General features: G+C 36.9%; 1 protein-coding gene across 1 annotated transcript in view; it reads left to right on the top strand.

Annotated features, from left to right (window-relative positions):
• Positions 1-10,878, top strand: part of mop (tyrosine-protein phosphatase non-receptor type protein myopic) — a 289,765-nt gene extending 278,887 nt beyond the window's left edge. Inside the window, exon 26 of the mRNA XM_090387729.1 lies at positions 9,973-10,878. Coding sequence (XP_090243855.1) covers positions 9,973-10,637 — 665 coding nt within the window. The 3' untranslated portion in view covers positions 10,638-10,878. The remainder of the gene's footprint in view (positions 1-9,972) is intronic.
• Positions 10,879-22,168: the final 11,290 nt, after the last annotated feature.

Raw genomic sequence — 22,168 nt, 5'->3', positions numbered from 1 at the left:
GTCTCTCCAGTGATAGAGACCAGAAGTCTTAAACACTAAGGCACCATCATGACAGTAGTTTCAAGACTACCTAGAAGGAGCTTTGATTAGTGAACTTATGATGGTGTATGAATAATTAATTATTTTAAGATTGCATCTTAAATTTATAAATATCTGTAACTCACCTGTAACTTTGAAAGAATATCCCTGATAATCCAATAAAAAGATGCACTTTTACAGATCTGTGATATTTATAGTTAACCTGGACCCACTGGTGTCACCATCATTAATGAAATATAGTACTTTAACCCTTCTTTTTGCAAATGTAATTAACATATGGTGTATGATTCAAAATAAATTCTAAATAAATGGCCATCATATTCATCAGAGATAATCAAATTCTAGAACTAAATTATGCTAATCATCCACTTCAAAAAACAAAGCAACAATTTTTAATGAGGTTTCATCCACACAGTAAAAAAAAAAAATGCCAAAAGAATTGCATCAATGAAATTTCTTTAGAAAGAAATGCTCTTGAACTTTTCTTACTGGCTCATCATGCCAAAATTAAATTAAATAATAAAAATGCTAGGACACTTTTTAAGGTTGCCTAATAAACTTGGCTTCCTTGCATCAATTGCCTTTAATGCTAATACCAATCAAAAACCACTGAAGGGAAAAAATAAGTTATAAGGGAGCTTGATGTCCTCAGCTAGCAGATGGTGGGAAAAGAAGTGAAATGGGATTAAAAGACAAAGTTAATAACATGTCTGTCATTACTTTTGAGTTTTATGAGGAAGCAGTGCATTCAATCCTCAATATTTGCAATATATCTGAGGATGCACATTATGTGAAGTTTGACAATTCACTTATGGCTGTAGATTCACATGGAATATAATTTATGATTACTATGATTTGGAGTTCATTTATTCTTGAGTTGTAAAATGAAAAAAACAAGATTACTCTGGCTGTGGATAATTATTATCAAAACATAGTTGAGACAAACACAGTGCCTTAATGCTAAAGACATTATCATAACAATAAGAGGTCATAAGTAGTTATTTTAAGATTAAATTAGTCATAATCTAAAATCCAGGTTCCCCCTCCTCCCAAACTTCAAAGGAATTTCCCCTGCTATTAAAAGGTTCACTTTTAAAATCTATAATATCTGTATTCCATCTGCACTTATTGGTGCCATTTTCATTAATGAGTTTGTACCCTAGGTGACTTCATTCATCCTTTACAAATGAAGCAGCTACTATTTGATTCATTGTTTGGTCCTTGTATTTGAATAAATGAACATCAAATTCCCCAGAGATCTTATTATAATCCTGATTACAACGTAACTCAACTGCACCAATATAAAACACATTATAACCTTTATAACCTCTGTTGACAAGATGTTAGGAAGACATATATTATAAAATTTTGTATATCGAAATGGAAATAATGATGTTTGTAAACTCTTTTGGGTCATGTGGGAGAGAAGTGTGTGTGTTGCATCTTTAATTCAAAATTCTTTTTCTTCAAAACCATTAAGGTACTGTCTGCCTTAAAAAATGGCAAAAATTTGGGATTGTTAGAAATTAATCCTTTTGTCTTCAGTGACAATACAACAAATGTGATTTATTTCTGTATAATATTAAAGGAAATTATATGGATATGCACTTTGCAGACTCTTTAAGGGATCTAATCAGTTAATTGGCTTTATTTGCTAAATCTTTGGTGCTGCATTGTTTGTTTGTTTTTTTTTTTTTGTTTTTTTTTTCTCTCTCCATAAATGATAGTCTGCAGGGGAGAATAACAACAAAAAAACATTCTCCATAGAGATGGGTTAAACAGTACTTTGAAAACTGTGCATTCTGACCTTTTTCAGTGTTCCATGAGATTAGGAAAACTATTCACTTTGGTGGCAATCATTCTTTAAATATGCCACAAATAGTGTGCAGTGTGTAGAGCTTTTTTTTTTTTTTTTTTTTTAAGTTCCAAGTGTAATTCAAGTGAACAGTTTGGAAACTACTGCCTTAAGAGATGATCATGGAAAGTAAAATAGATTACTGAGAAACTGAGTTGTGATTAAAAGAACATGCCCATTGATTTACTTCAAGGGTGAGCAGAGAGGTGCATATGGCTCGCCTTAACCATGTTTATAAATGTTCCTAGGTCTATCTAAAAAAAAAACACTCAAAACTCTAGTCATCATAATATGATACCTGGATACGACATTGATTGACTCTGATAATCTAGAAATAAACAATCAGAATGAATTGAAGACAGAATTGTAATAAAAAATTTCACAATATTCTGAAACACAACCTAGTTAACAGGTTGCCATCTTGCTATAAGATTTTTACTGTTTACCATAGTAGTTCAATTAATATCAGTTAATTTGATTATTTTAGGTTTTTATTATCGGTTTATATTATATATTCATTTAATTTTTCATACCTGCTAACTTTTAAAATATTTGTGGCTTTTATGGTTTCCAGCAATTTTGTGTTGATTCCAAATATTAGCATTAGCAAAGGCATGTGTGAAAGAGAGCAAGCTCATATAACATCAGCCAAAAAAAAAAAGCCTTATTTCACCCATCCACTCACTCCAAATGTTTGTCTAGTTCTGCCTTGAATCTATTTAAGCTATCAACTTCTACAACAACAGATGAAAGTTTGTTCCAGTAATCAAACACCCACTGGCTAAAGGCAAACTTCCGCACATCCATCCTACAACTGTCCTTCCTTAATTTGAATATGCCCTCTCAGGCGTTAATCTGAGCAAGAGGAAGAATCCCATCAGCATTGAGCACGCTCAAACCATTCAAGGCTTTATACAACTCAATCAGATCACCTCGCAGGTGCCTAGTTTACAGACGCTAATTTACAAAACTTAAGCTCTTTCTTCGTAAGAGCAACCCTTTGTTCCATTCACTAATCTTGTTGCCCTTCTCTGTACTCATTCCAACAGCTCTACATCCTTCTTAAAATGAAGCCTCCAGACCTGTATATAGTACTCAAGGTGTGGCCTCACCATTGCCTTATACAAGGGGATAAACACTTCCTTATCCCTGCTAGAAAAATTCCTGTATATCATTGACAAGACACCATGAGCTACTTTTGCAAACCATCTGTACTACTCAGAAAACTCATATCTGCCTGCACAATTACCACAGGTCCTTTTCACTCTGCCACAGTCAGTATAGTACCACATAGCTGATACGTTACTCTGGGGTTACTGCTTCCCATATGCAGTATTTTACATTTGTCAATGCTAAACTTCAGTTGCCACCTCTCAGCCCATCTGCTCCACTTTTCTAGATCCTGTTGCCACAGCGTACTGTCATTAACAACCCTGCTGACCTTCGTTATCGTCTGCAAACTTGGATATTAAGCCTGATATACCATCATCAATATCATTAATGAATACAGAAAACAATGGAACCAACACTGAACCCTGGGGGACTCCACTAATAACATTAGTCCACAAAGAGCAGTGTCCATTGATTATCACTGTCCTCTTCCACTCAACCATCTCTTTATCCATAGCAGCAGTCTTCCATGCGCAACAGTATCAAAAGCCTTTCTAAGATGTATGATATCAAAATTATTCTTTGCATTCAGTTCCTTTGTGACTACATCATAGTATCTAATCAAATTGGTCAGACAAGACTCCCCCTTAACAAACCCATGCTTTGTCCAAGGTAGAACTGAAGACTTGTCTAGATGATCCTGCAATGCTTCTTAAGCATTGCAGGTTAAGCTTCTTAAACAGTGCCTCCATTAATTTCCCTGGAACAGAAGTTAAACTAACAGGTCTGTAATTACCTGTGTCTCATTTTGATCCTCCTTTGTGGATTGGGGTCACATTTTCACATCTCCAGTCTATGGGTACCTCCCCTGAGTCCAAGGAAGCTCTCATAGTTATGGCTAAGGGTTTGCTTACTTCCTTTGCTGCCTCCTTTAATATAACTGGATAGATTCAATTCACCCCAGGTGCCTTTCTTATGTTTATCTTCAATTTCTCCTCCACTTTACTCTCAGTTATTACAAGATTGTCTAGCTTACTGCCAGAGTTTAATACACCTCTGGCATTCCCATCCCTGAATAGCTCCTCATGTGTGAATGGAGATGCAGAATATTCATTTAATTTGTTAGCTACCTGAGCAGGATCATCAACAGTTGAACCATTGATATCAAGTGGACTAATCTGATTCAACCCCTTCCTTCTGGAGTTTACATAAGCAAAAGAACTCTTTGCTGTTTTTCTTTGCATCCGTTGCCCAAGATTTCTCGTAATCTGCCTTTGCCTGCCTAACCTCCTTTGTGACTTGGTTACAGACCAGCTTATATCTATCATAGGCTTCTGTGTCACCTGTTAATAAATATGTATCCCATGCATTTTTCTTCTCTGCCACATGTCTCATTAGTTCATCTGACATCCATTTAGGCCTGAACAATATTTCTTAGTTGGTATGAAAAGCCTAGTAGTTTCCAAGATTAATTCTTTGAATACTTCGCATTTTGAATTTGCTGTTGGTAACATCATCTTCCCACTGTAGTCACCTTTACGAAAGCAAAAACCCTTCCCTTTACCCTTGATGGTAGTTACTCTTTGAGTAAATCCCCCTTCAGCACACTGTGATCACTGCCACCTAGTGGTTCCTTTATCTGCAGATTCTTAATGCATGAAGAATCACTACTGATAATCAGATCAAGAGTATTACTCCCTCTAGTTGCCTCCCAAACATGCTGCTGTAGAAAACAACAATCCAATAGTGATATAATCAGCAAATATGCATATCATAATTGCATATCATGCATATCAAATATGCAAATATGCATATCATGCATATCAAATATGCATATGTGTACAATTACCAGGTAGGAACCTACGTTCACTTGTCTCCAGTGTGAAGACCCCTGTCACACCTGTCTTACGCAGCAATGTAGTGTACCGTATCACCTGTAGGGCCTGTAACAGTTGCTACGTAGGTGAGACATCGAGACGTCTCCAGGATCGCCTCACGGAACACGACAGAGCAATCCAGCTTGCCGAAACTGACCAGTCCGCGCTTGCAGAACATTTTTGGGCTACCAACCACGATCTTGACCCCAAGCGCGACTTTGAGATAGTGGACCACGCGCGACACTTTCGCCACCGCCTATGGCTAGAGTCACTAAACATAATGAACAACCCTAAGGCATTAAATCGCCAGAAAGGCATGCGTATACATCCAATCCTGGAGACAACCGTTTTATTGATGGATGATCACTGGCGCAAGGCAGCACACGTCCGTGCTACAACAATGACGAATGAGTAACGTGCCACACTTTGCTTGTAATGTATTCAAAAATTCTGTCAGTTGAGAAAGGGACACGAGTTCCGAAAGCTTCTGGAAATATTTTATTTTATTTTATTTTACTGGGTATACTTTAAATAAATATCTGTTAAACTATGGACCCCAGTACTCCAGGCCCATTTGTCACTATTCGATCACTTTATGGCCATAATACCTACAACGATTGTGCACAGTTGCAAAAGTGCTTCCTCTCAATAGCTCGCTACAGGCAACATTTACGCTTCGCCCACAGATGCAAAAGCAATCGAATTATACCTAAAGGGTTCCGATACAAAGCCCCGTTCCACAACTCTCATATGGATCGTGCCTGCTTTAACTTCAGCCTGCGCACGTTAAATTTATGGATATCCCATCTCCACCGTGAAATCAGGAACGCTGACTACAACAAGTCCAGACTGTTACAACATATACAAGGTAAGGTCTCGCCTATTGTATTTACAAACCTTATACATACCATCTGCCATCGGGCTAGTCAGACCTCGGATACCTACCGTTTACGCCAACAGCGCAAGTTCATAAACTTGAGCATAGAAACTAACTCCTTAAAGACGAACACTCGTTCAGACGACACGACTTCTTTCGTCTTGAATCTAAGTAACAAACAACTGTCCAACGAGCAGCTGAGTGTTTTATCAAACGGTATGAAATTCGCCGTTATACCATCGAAACCTCCCATCACACAGCTCGCTATGGGCATAGAAGCCAGTATTACCAACCTTCCCGAAGAAACTGCCAACGAGATCCGATTCAAGACTGCCGCAGTCCTCCGCAACACTCGAAAAACGTGCTCAAACCTCAACCACCGCCAACGTGCCGCCCTGTCATCTATAAGAAAAGACAACTCCATCGTTGTACTTCCTGCGGATAAAGGGCGCCGGACTGTTGTGCTGGACCGATCAGCCTACCGAGAGAAAGCCTTGGCCCTATTACTCGATCCTAACGTATATGAACCTCTACCTGATCCTCCCGTTAAAGTCTTGAAACGTCTGGAAGCAAATGTTAATAAACTTGTCCACGCATGGCTTAAAGATAAGAAGATCCCGACCGCGACTCACCATCTTCTGCGTGCTACTGGCTGCCAACTACCACAATTCTACGGATTACCAAAGATCCATAAACCGGGTATTCCTCTCAGACCTATAGTGTCTTGCTGCAGTGCCCCAACGTATGAACTGTCCAAACACATCGCGAGCCTCCTCTCGCCTCTTATAGGTAATACATCTCACACCGTTAAAAACAGCAGTGAATTCATTAACACCATTAAGGACATTTCAATCCCTGATAACTCTGTCATGGCATCATTTGACGTGGTTTCTTTATTCACCTCGATTCCCGTCCAACAGGCCGTGCACTGCGCCAGAAGGCTCCTTGAGAGCGACTTAAGCCTCCAATCCAGGACGTCACTATCCACTGATGACATCTGTACCGCCCTCAACCTATGCCTCTCTAGCAGCATCTTCACCTTTGAAGACTCACTCTACAAACAAGTACATGGCACTGCTATGGGTGCCCCTGTCAGTTCCGTAGTAGCTAACATCGCCATGGAAGATCTGGAGAAGCAGATACACCAGAACCCACCTACACCTATTACAACGTGGTGTAGATATGTCGACGATATTTTTACCATAATACCACGTGGTTCTGAAACGGTACTACTAGAATACCTCAACTCTCTATCCAATTTCATCAAGTTTACCGTAGAATCAGAGGTGGACGGTTCGCTCCCGTTTCTGGACGTGCTAGTGCATCGCGTAGGCCCACATCTAGAGACCTCAGTATACCGCAAACCCATGTGGTGCGGTCAATTCACCAACTACGGGTCCGGCCACGCTCCAAGCCATCTCAATAGCACTGCCCGCACCCTGTTCTCCAGGGCCTGGAGCCATTCCAGCACCGACACAATTAGACGTAACGAGATCTCCCGTGTGAAGGCGGACTTAACCAGATGCGGTTATCCATCCCATGTACTAAACAGATGCTTGTTACAGGCACAAGAACTTACTTCCAACCCAAGACCTCCGAAGCAAGTCGGCATATCATCCGCCTACATTCCGTACTATCCAGGAGTGTCAGGACGTATCTCGAAGATCCTGAGAAGTTACAACATAAAATGTGTACAATTACCAGGTAGGAACCTACGTTCACTTGTCTCCAGTGTGAAGACCCCTGTCACACCTGTCTTACGCAGCAATGTAGTGTACCGTATCACCTGTAGGGCCTGTAACAGTTGCTACGTAGGTGAGACATCGAGACGTCTCCAGGATCGCCTCACGGAACACGACAGAGCAATCCGGCTTGCCGAAACTGACCAGTCCGCGCTTGCAGAACATTTTTGGGCTACCAACCACGATCTTGACCCCAAGCGCGACTTTGAGATAGTGGACCACGCGCGACACTTTCGCCACCGCCTATGGCTAGAGTCACTAAACATAATGAACAACCCTAAGGCATTAAATCGCCAGAAAGGCATGCGTATACATCCAATCCTGGAGACAACCGTTTTATTGATGGATGATCACTGGCGCAAGGCAGCACACGTCCGTGCTACAACAATGACGAATGAGTAACGTGCCACACTTTGCTTGTAATGTATTCAAAAATTCTGTCAGTTGAGAAAGGGACACGAGTTCCGAAAGCTTCTGGAAATATTTTATTTTATTTTATTTTACTGGGTATACTTTAAATAAATATCTGTTAAACTATGGACCCCAGTACTCCAGGCCCATTTGTCACTATGCATATATTTATTTATCAGTATGGACTTCAACACTACCATTAGGTGGCTCTGATCATGATAGTACAGAGAATATCATTCATGTGTTTAGTATATGCTAAATATTTTACAAAAGGTTAAACTTTCCTGAGGATTGATTCTTTCCTTTGAATATTCCTTTTACAAAATGTATGTGGTATCAGACATTGGCGGGGCTCATCCTTTTATTTTGTAGGCAAAGTTGTTATTTATATTTCATTCCAAGCATTCTTCACCACCTGATACCTTACAAAATTCTTCAATAGCGAATTATTGCAGTACTTCATTTTTGCTTTTAATGGTTACATTAATGATAGTGATAGTAATTGCAGTTTGATTTACATATAAAATTGTTTTCTTTAATCAAATTCAAAAGTATTTCATTTGTGAAATATCTTTGAATTTTAAACGATAGGGTTTAAATTTCTTCAGCAGTATAATTACCACAACCTTGACAATTTGGCTTGCTTATGTTAACATGTCTATCAAAATTTTCGTTAAATGCACTTTTTTGCTCTCCCGTTTCTTCCAGAGTCAACCTGTATTAAAAATTTTCTGGTTTCTAAAAGATGGTAGATACAAGGTGTGACAATAAAGTTCCCGGACTGGTTCAATAAAAAGAACACAAAGTGAAGGAGCTCAAAAATGGTTTTATTTTGCATTCTGCACCTTTGGTGCAGAATGGGCAGAAGCATTGTTGTGCAACAAGAACCAAATGCCTTTCTAAATTACAGCCTCTCCTGGGAAATGCACTTCAATAGTCTTTGAAGCACCTGTATGTAAAAACATAGCATTGACTATCTCTCTCCCCTTCAGGTATAGATTCCTTGTGAATCACACCCTGTTTTGTTGAAAAACATGATCAGCATCGTCTTGATACTGGACTTCTATAAATGGAACTTTTTGAGCCTTGGTGACGATTTTGAAGTCTGATGCTTCATCTCATTTAATCAAAAATTACCAAAACACCCAATGCTCGTTTCCAGTGGCAATACAGTTGAGGAAATTAGCATTATCATGACAATCACGGGATGTTGACTGGGCTAGCCAGGTGGGTAAAGAGCCTGCCTGGCAACCCAAAGGTCGTGCATTTGAATCCTGCCTCAGGCTTGGCTCAGAGCAGAATGCAAAAACTTTGAAAAAAAAAAAAAAAAAACAATCATAGGTAAGCAGAAGCAGAGTATCATCAGGCAAGTGTAATCTGATTACACTTGCCTGATGATACTTTTCATTGCTCATCCATGAGGTTGTGTGGCACAGATTTTGCACAGACCTTCCTGTTCCCTAAACTTCATACAGAATTTGACAGATTGCCTCCTTGTTCGTATCCAACTCATCAGCCATCATTCTTAGGGTCAAACAATGTCTTGCCACAATTTCCCTGAGCTTTTGCAGTTCTGTCCTCTTGTCTGTCTTTGGATGCTTATACCATTCATATACACTGGTACGACTTTATTTCATCACCATAAACAGTTTTTAACATTTCATACATTTCTGTTGCACATTTGCCCAGTTTAAAGCAAGTTTTGGTGTTCATCCACTGCTCCGTTGCAAAATTGTGACATGGAACATTAACGCTACTAATGAAACTGGTTGGTACCTGCAACCTGTCTGCCTACTGGGCAATCTCTGTATACTGCCATTTATTTTCAAACCTCATTGAACATGACGGCAACAGTGCCAGTCTGGGAACTTTATTGCCACAATTCATATCTTTTTGTTACCAGTAGTTCCTAAATTCAAGGAAATAAAAAACTTTGAAATGCTTTAATTCTCACATCTCATATTTGTATGTCTAATGTAACGTGTTTTAACTGAGTTATTTACCTGAATTTTTTTAGCAATCTATTATTTAGCTAATATCTTGTTTCTTTCTTTCTTACAGGAGGTATTCTAACAAATAAAGCTACTTTTGAGGACAAAATTCTCAATGTAAGTAGTGGGTATACTCATTCTCGTCATCCATCTGAAGATTTCATCTTAGGTGGTGGTGGGTTGGCTAAGCTGCAGTCTGGAATGGCAAAACTTGGACTAGGAGATAAGGAAGCCTCAAAGGAAACAGAAGCAGAAGCTAAAGACAATGTGCCTAAAACAGACACCCCATGTTCGAACTCAGCAAGTGGAGATTCTCTCCAAACAGTTGATCTTCCCTTGAAAGATGATGTTAGTGACATTGAAAATAAAAATGTAGAATCAGAAGAAGCAAAAGTACAACTGCCTGTTTCCGTTAATGGAAGTATAGAGAGTGGAGATAGTCATCTCACTCGGTCTACTCAAGTAGCTGTAACATGTGAAAAAGATGAGGACATAGGAATACAAGATGCTGACCCTTCCTCCAAAAATGCAGAAAGTGATGCAACTCCTTCTATCACTAGTTTATTGGATCCAGCTAGTTTCACTTTGGATCCTTTAGCAGTGCCTGGAAAAAAACGAATAACAAGAGAGAGCTTTAAAATTCAAAGTGGATCACTTATCCAGCAGTCAACAGATCCTGCTGATCCTCTTAGTCAGCTTGATCCACTTTGGTCATTAAAAAAAGAAAAAGTTTAATGATTGAAATTTTTGAACCTGCTTAGTTTCAAATTTATTCCAGAATTTAACATTTCAGGTTTTGATGATATATGCGTGCATACGTACATATCTGTATGTGTGTAGGTCATTGGTTGATTCATAAAGCACTGGCTGCAAATATTTCCATATTCCTACTGACTATATATGTTAAGCTCTGAAATGGGTAAAGTTGTTGCTAAAAAAAAAGGCGAAAAAAAAAATAATACTAAATACAATAACAGTGAAGCAGATAATTGTGTATGATAAATTAATGAAGCTTTCATTTACATATTTAATATAGTTCTGATATGCTCAGAATTAGAAGTTAGCTTCTTTGATCCCGCTTTACCTACTGATTTTTTTCTTTGTTTTTTTGTATGTATGCTCTATTTATGGTGTGATAGAAAAAATTTCCATGAAGAAGGAAAAAAAAAAAAAAAACTCCAATAATGCATTTAAGAACTTGTAAAATTCTTTTTTATACCACAAGCAAACTGCTATGTCAAAGTAATGCTAAAAGGTAATTTCAGATCCCCCCCCCCCTCACATCTCTCACAGATATTGATGTCTGCAGCTTGAGTTCTTGTCAGTGAATTTCTTCCAGTAGCATAAAAAATTTAATATGATTAAATTAAGCCATTTAGCTATTTAGTGAAATATTCATAGTCATTAAAATACATCCAATTTGTACTTTGCTGCTGCATTTTATAGACAGTATTTAAAAATCTTCATTACATTCTTAAAAGGTACCTCTCCTGAACAAATTAATAAAGACAGTGTAAATTTAAGTTAATACATCCAATTAATTATTAAATTTAATGTACTAAACCCATTTAAGAAATTTACATTGGTTTATATGTACAATTAAATGTTCATTTATAGAAAAATTTTATTTTTACTTAATTGTATTTCTGTCTTACATATGACTACTTTTTATGAAGCCTGTTTACTGTGTACAAACTGGTTTCACAGTTTTCTGAATTATACCCTTCTCATATGGACTGCAAGTGTCGCTATGGGGATTCTGTAATTAACTTCATCTCCCTCACTAGGGATTCTATAATTAATTTGTCTCCCCCACTACATGCACATGCTTGCCATTTCAAAATTATTGCTTGGTATTAGAAAAATTTCAGAAGAAACCTGTGGTATCCAAATATTCTTCTTGAATGAAATTCTTAGAGAAATGAAATTAGAAAAATTTCAGAAGAAACCTGTGGTATCCAAATATTCTTCTTGAATGAAATTCTTAGAGAAAAGAAATTTCTTAGAGAAATGAAATTAGAAAAATTTCAGAAGAAACCTGTGGTATCCAAATATTCTTCTTGAATGAAATTCTTAGAGAAATGAAATTAGAAAAATTTCAGAAGAAACCTGTGGTATCCAAATATTCTTCTTGAATGAAATTCTTAGAGAAATTTTTCTCTCTCTAAATGACACTGTTATACTGCATGAGAGTTCTTAAAAGTTATTGTAGCCTTATTGACTAAGTGTACTATACAATTAGTCAATAAGGCTAAATAAACTAACTTTTAAAAACTTTCGTAGTATAACATTGATTATCTAGAGAGAAAAATTTCATGAAAAATCACCACATAACATCATTTCCTAAGTTGGGTTGCACATTAAGTTGGATATGATATGCCATGTTTGGTTTGTGCGGCTTTCGGATATATCACTTTTTTCAGAACAAACTTTTCCTTAATAATTTCTCTCATTATTATCATCAGTCATCTTCAAATGCCCAGTGCATGAAGAGCTTTTAGTATGCTATGTTACGTACTTTAGCAGTTGCTCCTTGCAGGCAGTTTATGAATAATGAGAACTCTTTCAAATATGCACAACAGACAGTTTTTTGAGTGAAAGTTCAATTTTTTTTTTCGCATATGTGAATTAGTCTGAAGTTGTCACTATAATAATAAATAGCTTGCTGAACAGAAACTTGTTTGACGTGGATCAGTAAACTTCAGTGTATCCCTTATAAATTCAGATCGGAATGTGACATTATCTTGTCAAGTGTATATTTTTACAGTGTGCTAGGTATAAGCATATAAGCAAATCCTAGATAGCTTTATAGGATTGAATGCAAAATACATAATTATTCAACTAAAATTATACAAATAGACTGCAGCTCACATGTAGTTTGTTAATCAGTATCTTGTACAACAGCTCTATTGATCAAAAATTCCTTGATTAACAAAGCAATAGTCAAGTAAGAATATACTCAAACTTTAGTCATTTGAATATCAGATAACATAGTTTGAAATGAAAGCCAGTGGGCTGGAAAAAAAATAATAAAAATCAACCAAATTAACTAATTTTATAATGAGTATTCTAAACATGGGGCTCCAGACACTTTTACCCTATTAAAAAAAAAAGGTGGGCACTATTTTTTTTTTTTTTTTTAATAGGATAAAAGTTCATACCGGTTGCAGTCCTGGGATAATGCAAGTGGACGTTCGTATGTGTTAGGTGAATCTGTACAGCACCACAAAAAATGCATATCATATTGTAAACTGTTTGTTATATTAGCTTCCTAAAAATAGTTGCAGCAAAACTGTACAGCTCCTGTTGCCACCTTTTGGATAATTTTATACTTTTCTGCCATGTATACTACTTCATAGTGGAATGTAATACCAGTGATGTAAATATCATAATTTGAGAACAGTTAGTCTGAATGTTGCCTTCACTTCTGTAACTTAAATGCCTGGGTAGCCCAGATATGAAATGCAGCATTTTAGTCGTTATTTAAAATAGGTAATGTAAAGTTTGAAAAATGTGAAAAATAAAATAAATTTGTTCGTAATTCATTTAAGGTTAAATATCTTCATATACTAATATTTCTTCAGAAAATATGAAGATCACACCTTGGGAATGAGATTTACAGGAAGTATTCAATTAATCATTAAAAAATTGGATTTTCTGTACATAGTTATGATAATGATTGACTATCCATAAAAAAGCAATACTATAAAAGTTTTAAAAAATAAATAAATTCAAGCCTTATTAAATTTTTTTAAGCTATTGCTTCTTTGGAATTAATTTGCATATTTCTGAAAGTTTTGAACTGGCAAATATAGTGAGTTCAAACTAAAATATGTTTGTATTATAAAAACAATTAAATTTAGGTACTTAGCCTAGATGAAGAAAATTTTTTCAAATAAACTTCTCATTTGAAATCAGTGTGCTGCTCTGCATAATCAATATTATATAATCAGAATGGCAGTAGGAAAAAAATATATTTAATCCTGAAAATAGCGAAACAATACAAAACAATCAATTGCTTCTATCCTCACGGCCTACCATAACGAGTCTGAGTCTCGAGGGCAGAAGCAGCTGCTCGTTTCATATCAGGTTTTATTCAGTTTGCAAGCCAATATATTTCCACTGAAAGCCTGAATATATAGAATATGATAAGGAAATTTAGCATAATTAAAATATTCTTGAAATTTTTTTTTATTACTGTTTCATATTAATTTTTGTGAAACAAATTAGAAATCCATAATGCCTGTACAAAAGTACTTTGTTATTACAGATGGAAGTAAATTCAGTGTTATTATGAAGCACTTCCAAACAATGTTCCACATTTATAACTCATTCTTTATATCTAAATGGCTAAAAATACTAAATAAAAATCATAAAATGCAGTGGCTAATTACAAGTCTGGTGGCTTAGTTTTCATTGAGTGATTTCATGTTTATTCACCATTTTATTTATTTATTTTATTTTTTTTTAAATTACTGTTTCTCTCAATAATTATGAATATTTCCAACAGTTTAAACTTGAACAATAAAATAAGTTGCTAAATAAATTGTTTTCCAGTTTGATCAACTATATGAATTAAAATTACTTTTTCTTTGTATTTATCTGTTTTATTTGTTTTGTAGTTAAATAATTATTGTAAATAATTATATAACTATAAATATTAAAATTACACGGTTACTTTTTCTTTAGAAAAGTTAACTGGGATTCTTAGTTTTATATGCATTGAAAGAATTTGGCCCAAGCAGCAGCATCATAATGTAAAAATAAGTAGTTGTTCAAATGTGAAATTGTATTAAAAATATTTTGCTGATACTTAAAATTCCAGCTTTTGTTCTGCTCATATGTACATGATTTTTCCTGTGTAAAAGAATGTAAAATATAATTCACATTGTTTGATTCTTAATTTTTTTATTTTTTTTTAAGAAATAAGGTTTGAATATTTATGTAAGTAGTCATAAAAATTCCTGTTTTTAGCATTAATTTTTTTCTATTATAAGGCTTGTAAAGATGAATATATCTTGATCTTAGATATTAAACTACACATACTTTCACACATGATGTACAGTACACATGAAATAAAAAGATGTAATTATAAATTTTAAAAGTTGAAGTGCATACACTTACTGGAAACATTCTACTTTATATTAATTTATAAAGCAAAATCTAGTATCTGGTCAGCCTGCCAAACTGACCAATATTTATTCACAATGTAAAGTTAAAGAATCAAAAGATATTTTTAATTAATTTTATGTTAGAGTTCAAATTTTAATTTTGTTGAAACATACTAGAAAGTACAAAGTCCTTGATATTAAAACTCTGTAGGCTAAGCTTCAATGCCTGTATGGAACTCTCAGACCAAGGGTGCTGATGGTGTAAGCATAGCTTATGCGCACTTACAATTAGGTACATACATGGATTTCAGGGTTGTACAGAATTAAACCAAATCTCTCATAAGTATGATAAGTCCCAAAACATGAAGTAATTGCTGCTTGGTGGTCCAAGAACCTTGTCATTACCATATAGGTGCTCAGTGACATTTTGCGATGAAAGACCATGCTGAGGCCAGTGTTGGTTTGGACATGTTCTGGTTCTAACAAAGGAGAATATTTATCCTTGAGGATTATATTTAAGACAGTAACTTATAGATGGTTGTCTTTGGGAGTGCTGCTTGTAGTCAGTATAACTGGATATCTGGATTAAATCTGAGTGCCACGAACAAGACACCCCAACAATAAATCTGCCTATGGCAATGTCATGCCGTGACTTTCTGAACAGGAGGGAAAGTGTAATTATTAAACCAATAGTTACAAAAATTGTGGTTTGATATCCCAAAATTTCCTTTTAAAGTAATTGTGGATCAGAGGACCAACTTTCTTTTAAATATTTGGAAAAAGGTTTTGGGTGCTTTTAATAATTAAAAAATGCTGTTTTTTTACACTTTATTTTCAAAAAATATATTGATTCTGATGGAAATTTTAGACAAATAATCATGAATATGACTCTTCCAGTTTAAAAGATCAATGTTCTTGTTTTTAAATGTGTGCATGTGCATATATTTCTGTTTAAAAAAATTAAAAATTAGATACTCTTATTCACTTCCATTTTCAAAATTTATTTCAAATTGAGTGTGCTACATGGCACAAGAAGTTGGAATTTACATAGGTGTGGCAAAGTTCCCTGACTGGTGCAGTAAAAAGAACACAAAGTGGAGGAGCTCAAAAATGATTTTATTTTTATTCAAAATAATCACCTGATTGAATGCACTTTTTATACCATTCTAAAAGTTTGAAAAAAGTCAGAGAAGGCATCCAAAGAGATCATGTTCAGTTTGGTGGTGGTGGTTCTTCCTCCTCAACATCCTGAAACTTTCTTTTGAGAACAGTTTTCACTTTGTAAAAGAGGAAGTCTGCTTGTGCTATATTGGGAGAATGGGGTGGATGGTTGATCTGTACAATTCCATGTTTCATCAGAAATGTCTTCACAAGTGCAGAATGGGTGGGAGCATTATCATACAACGAGAATCAGCTGCCTTTTCTCAAAATTGCAGCCTCTGTTCTACATGTATGTAGAAAACATCAACTCTTCCCCCCCATCAGGAACAAATTCCTTATGACTTATACCCTTTTGGTTGAAAAACATGATCAACATCTTGATCCTAGACTTCTGTGAGCAAAGCTTTTTGGGCCTTGGTGATGATTTTGAATTGCATGCTCTGACACTTCATCTCTGAGTCATACTGAAACAACCAACACTAGTGACAGTACAGTTAAGGAAATTGGATTGTCTTGACAAGTCCGGATGAAGTCTGTATGATGACACTCTTTGTTGCTCCTGCTCATCCATGAGGCTGTGCAGCACATTTTGCACAGAACTTCCTTTTCCCCAATTCATGTAGAATTTGACGAATTCTTTCCTTATTCATATCCAACTCAACAGTTATTCTGACAGTCAAACAATGATCTTGCCACAATTTCCAAAATTTTTGCAACTCATTTTGAGAGATTAATTGGCACTCACATCTTGGGTCACCACAAACATTCTCTTATATGTTTTTGAACTGCCATTCATACTAGTACTATTTAATGTTTCATCACTATAAACAATTTTTAACATTTTATACATCTCTGTTGCAGATTTTCACAGTTTAAAGTAAGTTTTCATTCGTTGTTCCATTGCAAAATTGTGGCATGTAATGTTGATGCTATTAATGAAACTGGTTGCTACTTGTGACCAGTTTCAATAGTAACAAAACAGTCTCTACCACCGTCTATTGGAGGAAGTTTCAACTACAAAATACCACTTCTATTCATTTTAAAACTTATTGAACATGGTTGCAGCAGCACTAGTCCAGGAAATTTATTGCCATGCCTTTTATGTTTCTTCCTGCAGAGTAGTGGCCATCTTGAGAGCATTTTTTTTTTTTTTCCACTTAGTAAAGATGAGAACATGAAACCTGATATTAGCCAGAGGCATATGCAGGAAAGCAAGCTTACTACACTTGAGGTAATGGAGAATGAAAAAACTTGGGGGTAATTGTGCAGTCAGATATGAAGTTTTGCAGACAGGCTGCCAGAGCAAGTCATGGGGGCTTGTCAATGATATACAGGTATTTTGCTAGCAGGGATAAGGAGGTGATTATCTCTTTGTATAAGGCAATGGTCAGGCCAAACCTTCAGTACTGCATACAGGTCTGGAGGCATCGTTTTAGGAAAGATGTACAGTTGCTAGAACAAGTACAAAGAAGGAACTGGTGAGGGGAAAAAAGGGTGCTCATGCAAAGAAAGGCTTAAGTTCTGCATATTGCAGCATCTGGAGACTAGGCACCTGTGAGGTGATCTCATTGAAGAGTATAAAGCCTTGAATGGTTTGAGCAAGCATCAATGTTGATAGGATTCTTTCTCTTGCTCAGGTTACAAACCTGAAGAGACATAAGCTCAGACTGAGGAAAGACAGTTGTAGAATAGACGTGCGGAACCTGCCTTTAGCTAGTGGGTAGTTGATTGCCAGAACAAACTTCCATCTGTTGTCGTGGAAGTTGATAGCTTAAATAAATCCAAGGAAGAACTGGACAAACTTTTGGAACAAATGGATGGGTGAAATCAGAAGAGGTTTTTTTTTTTTTTTGGCTGATGCTATATAAGCTTGCTTTCTTGTATCATACACCTCTGCTAATGCTAATATTGGGTTTCACGTTCTCATCTTTACCATGTGAAAAAAAAATATATCAAAATAAACTGGGGTTAAAACTAGACAATTATTGAACTACAGTGGCAGACAAAAAAACTGCATCACTTGTGAATTTTGCAAATGTGTTTTGTGCTGCATTGTGGGTTGCAGAAATGTTCGAAATGCATTAGTTAGATGGGATATATATCTCTGTGAATGAAATCCAATAAAAAGGCTCCACCTGATATACCTAATCACCATCAATGTTTTCCCAGAGGGCAAAATGCATAATTAATGGAAATATGAGAAATCATGATAACCAAACATACATTTTATTTCATTTACATGTACAAACTGAAATGACCAGTTAATGTAATAGTATTATGTAAGCCCCAGGATCCTGAGCTGGATATCATCATTCTTCTCTTGTTTGGTCATTCCCTTCTACTTCTGACTCTCTCTCTCTCTCAGGAGTTTCAAAAGTTTTTTTTTTTTTGGCTGGTGCAGCATAAGCCTCAGGCTTCCTTACACCATATCGCTAATAATAATAAATCAGCAAAATAAGCCCTCAATATTTTGTTGTTCCTCCTCAAGCTGCAATTACAGCCTTGCAACGATCTGGCATAGAGTTAATCAACTTCTGGATACGGTTGCCCAATTTCATGGTACCACGCCCTTACACTGCTCTCAAGCAGCTGAATCTTACTTGTTGGCTTATGAGTAATTTTAGACATTCTATACCAGCAATTTTCAATAGTGTTCAAATGTGGTTGCTGGGCCAGTCCAGCACTAATGCCAGCATTTCTGAGGTATGACCACCTTAAGGGAGAAAAATGCAGGAAAACATTGGTGTAAATATGTTTTAAGCCTTGTGAGACAAGAAAAACTCATCAAATCTAAATAGCATGAAGCTTACCAATTTTTCTGTGTGGTAAGGTGTTGAGTCCTGTTGAAAAATGCAGTTTTGGACATCTGGTGATCCCTAATAACGGGTTTCTAGCACTCCAAGGTAGTGTAGGTTTCTGCATTTCCTGTTCAATTAAACTTAATTCTCCCCACCCCTTTGCTTGTTATGCATCCCCAGACCATCTGACCGACGGGAAACTTTACATTTGGTGTTATGCAGACTCCGATTTTAGTCTTCTATCATCGCTTTCCACCCGAGCCATGCAGGTTGAATTTCGATTCGTCAGAAAAGACTGTCCCATTGCTCTTTTGTCCATGAAACATGCGTTTTAGCCCGAGCAAGTCGATTCTTCCTCATTTGTTGGGTCAACAAAGGCTTCTTGGGCCGATAGGCATGCAGACCACATTCCGAAAGCAGTCTTTGGATAGTTTGTGCACTTGTTTCAACACCAGAGACCATCTCAAGGTCCAGTTTTAGATCACGAGCACTAGCATAATGATTACGGAGGCATGGCCGTTTGGCGCCTCCGTAGCCAGGTGGGAAGGAGCAGCAGTGCGTAGCACACGCTTCTTGATTAGACCGGGGTTCGAGCCCGTCACCACCAAATATGGAGGATGGATGCGGAAAAGTCAGGGAATGACCACTGCATATCCCGGAGCAATATGGCCTTAGTTGCTAATGCTCCTAAAAACCAAATAACGAAACAAACATGGCCATTTCAAATATCGATCTTGGGAAGGCGTCACTCTCTTACAGCCTGATCCAGGTCTTCTCTTCACATCTGGTTTCACACTTTAATTACAGCACCTGGGATACTGATGAAATCTTTTTTTTTTTTATCAGCGATAGCATGCGTAGAAAGCCCTTTAGACTGCAACAGTTACACTTTTTTCTTGGTTTGCTTTGCGACAAACAAAATGACTAATCAAACAATATCTTATACATTTCGAGTCTAAATGCCTGGTGCAACATGCCTTTGGGTGTTAAGAGCTGTCGTTTATTTCACACAATACAAATTAATAGCACCAAAAAAAAAATATATTTTACTAAACATAAGTATGGATATTATAAATAATAAAAATAAATAAATAACTATTATTAATTCAGCCACTTAGTGAAAAAAGCACAAAAGTTTCTCGTGTAATTGACTGAAAACAAAACCGGTCTTTTCCACCTAGTATGAGGAGGTTCGTGATTACAATCACCGCTACTGCACAGACTGTCCATATACTGTGTAGAAATGGCCCGAATTCGAATCCTCAATGACGCAGGAAGGGTTGCGTGTTTTTTTCCCTCCTGGAAACTCCTCCAGAAAACATGCAATCTACAAACATATGTATGAAACAACATGGTCTCAGTCACTGATAACACCTAAGACCCTACAACAACAACAAAAGGAAAAACAAAGGCAGATATATTCCTTTTTGCATCTCACATTCATTCCCTCTAGCATCGCTGGACGAAATGAAAAATCTGTTTTTAGAACAGTTGACGGAAGCATATTTTGCCCATAGTTTCTTTGAGCAGAACATTGTAAAATCGTCTACAGCAGATATAATTTCTACAGGCAGGTCCAGGTCATTCATTAGCATTAGTGTGCGTAGCACACGCTTCTTGATCAGGCTGGGGTTCGAGCCCGTAACCACCAAATACGGAGGATGCGGAAAGGTCGGGAAATTACCGCCGCATATCCCCGGAGCAATATGGCCTTAGTTGCTAATGCTCCTAAAAACCAAAAAACAACATAGCATTAGCAGTGGCAAATGATACAAGAAAGCAAAATTATACAGCACCAGCCAAAAGACCAATTTCGCCTGTCTATTCCTTCCAATATTTTGTCTAGTCTTCCCTTGAATTTATTTAAGCTATGAACTTTCACAACGTAGACGGAAGTGTGTTCCTGCCCACCCACTGGCTAAAGGCAGATTTGCACACATCTCTTCTGCAACCCTCCTTCCTCAATTTGAAATAATGCCCCCCCCCATGTGCATGGTCTGAACAAGAGGATGAATCCCATCAGCATTGAACTTGCTTGATCAACCCATTCAGAGCCTTGTACACTTCAATCAGATCACCTGAATGGCACCTTAGTCTCCAGACGCTGCAATTTCCAGAACTTAAGCCTTTCTTGGTAAGAGCATCCCTTTGTTCCTTTCACCAATCTCATTGCCCTTCTCTGTACTCGTTCCAACAATTCTACATCCTTCCTAAAATTATATCTTCTGACTTATATGCAGTACTCAAGTTGTGGCCTGAACATTGCCTTATTCAATCGGATAACCACCTTATCGCTGTTAGCAAAATTCCTGTATATCATTGACAAAACACCACAAGCTGTTTTGGCAGCATATATACATGGCTCGGAGAGCTGCATAATTATGCCCAGGTCTTTTTCATTTTCCACTACCCTGAGTGTAGTACCACACAGTACATTACTCTGGGGTTGCCGATACCCATACGCATTACCTTGCATTTATCCATAGACTTCAATTGCCGTATCTCAGCCCCTCTGCCTAACTTTTCTAGATCCTGCTGCAGTAGCATACTGTCATTAACCACCCTGCCAACCTATGTATCATCTCCAAACTTGGACATTAAGCCTGTTATATCTTATCAATATCACTGATAAATATAGAAAACAACAATGGGCCCAACACTGAACACTGTGGAGCTCCATTAATGACTAGTCCACGAAGAGCAGTTTCCATTGATTACAACTCTGTCTTCTCCCACTCAACAATTCCTTTATGCACAGTAGCAACTTCCCTTTATAACCATACTACTCCAATTTGTACAGTAGTCTTTTATGTACAAAAGTATCAAAAGCTTTCCTGAAATCTAAGTATATGATATCAAAATTTTTATTTGAATCTAGTTCCTTTGTACCGTTTGTGGTATCTGGTAAAATTGGTCAGACAAGATTTCCCCTTACAAACCCATGCTATGTGAAGTATAACTGCAGTCGTGTCTAGAGGGTTTGCATACTTCCTTTCCTGCCTCCTTTAATATAACTTGATAGGTCCCACCCACCCCGGGTGCCTTTCTTATATTTAAATTCAACAATTTCTCTTCCACTTTCATTTAGCTCTGTATTAGGGCTTGATAAACGTTTGGCATCCTCTCCCCTAAGAATTCCTCGTGTGTGAATGTAGATGCGAAATACTCATTCACTTTGTCAGCAACTTGGGCAGGA

Source organism: Mastigoproctus giganteus, chromosome 13 (assembly GCF_048544385.1).
Source record: "Mastigoproctus giganteus isolate SK-2022 chromosome 13, ASM4854438v1, whole genome shotgun sequence".
In the NCBI taxonomy this organism is placed as follows: domain Eukaryota; kingdom Metazoa; phylum Arthropoda; class Arachnida; order Uropygi; family Thelyphonidae; genus Mastigoproctus; species Mastigoproctus giganteus.
This window is presented reverse-complemented; position numbering and strand designations above follow the sequence as displayed.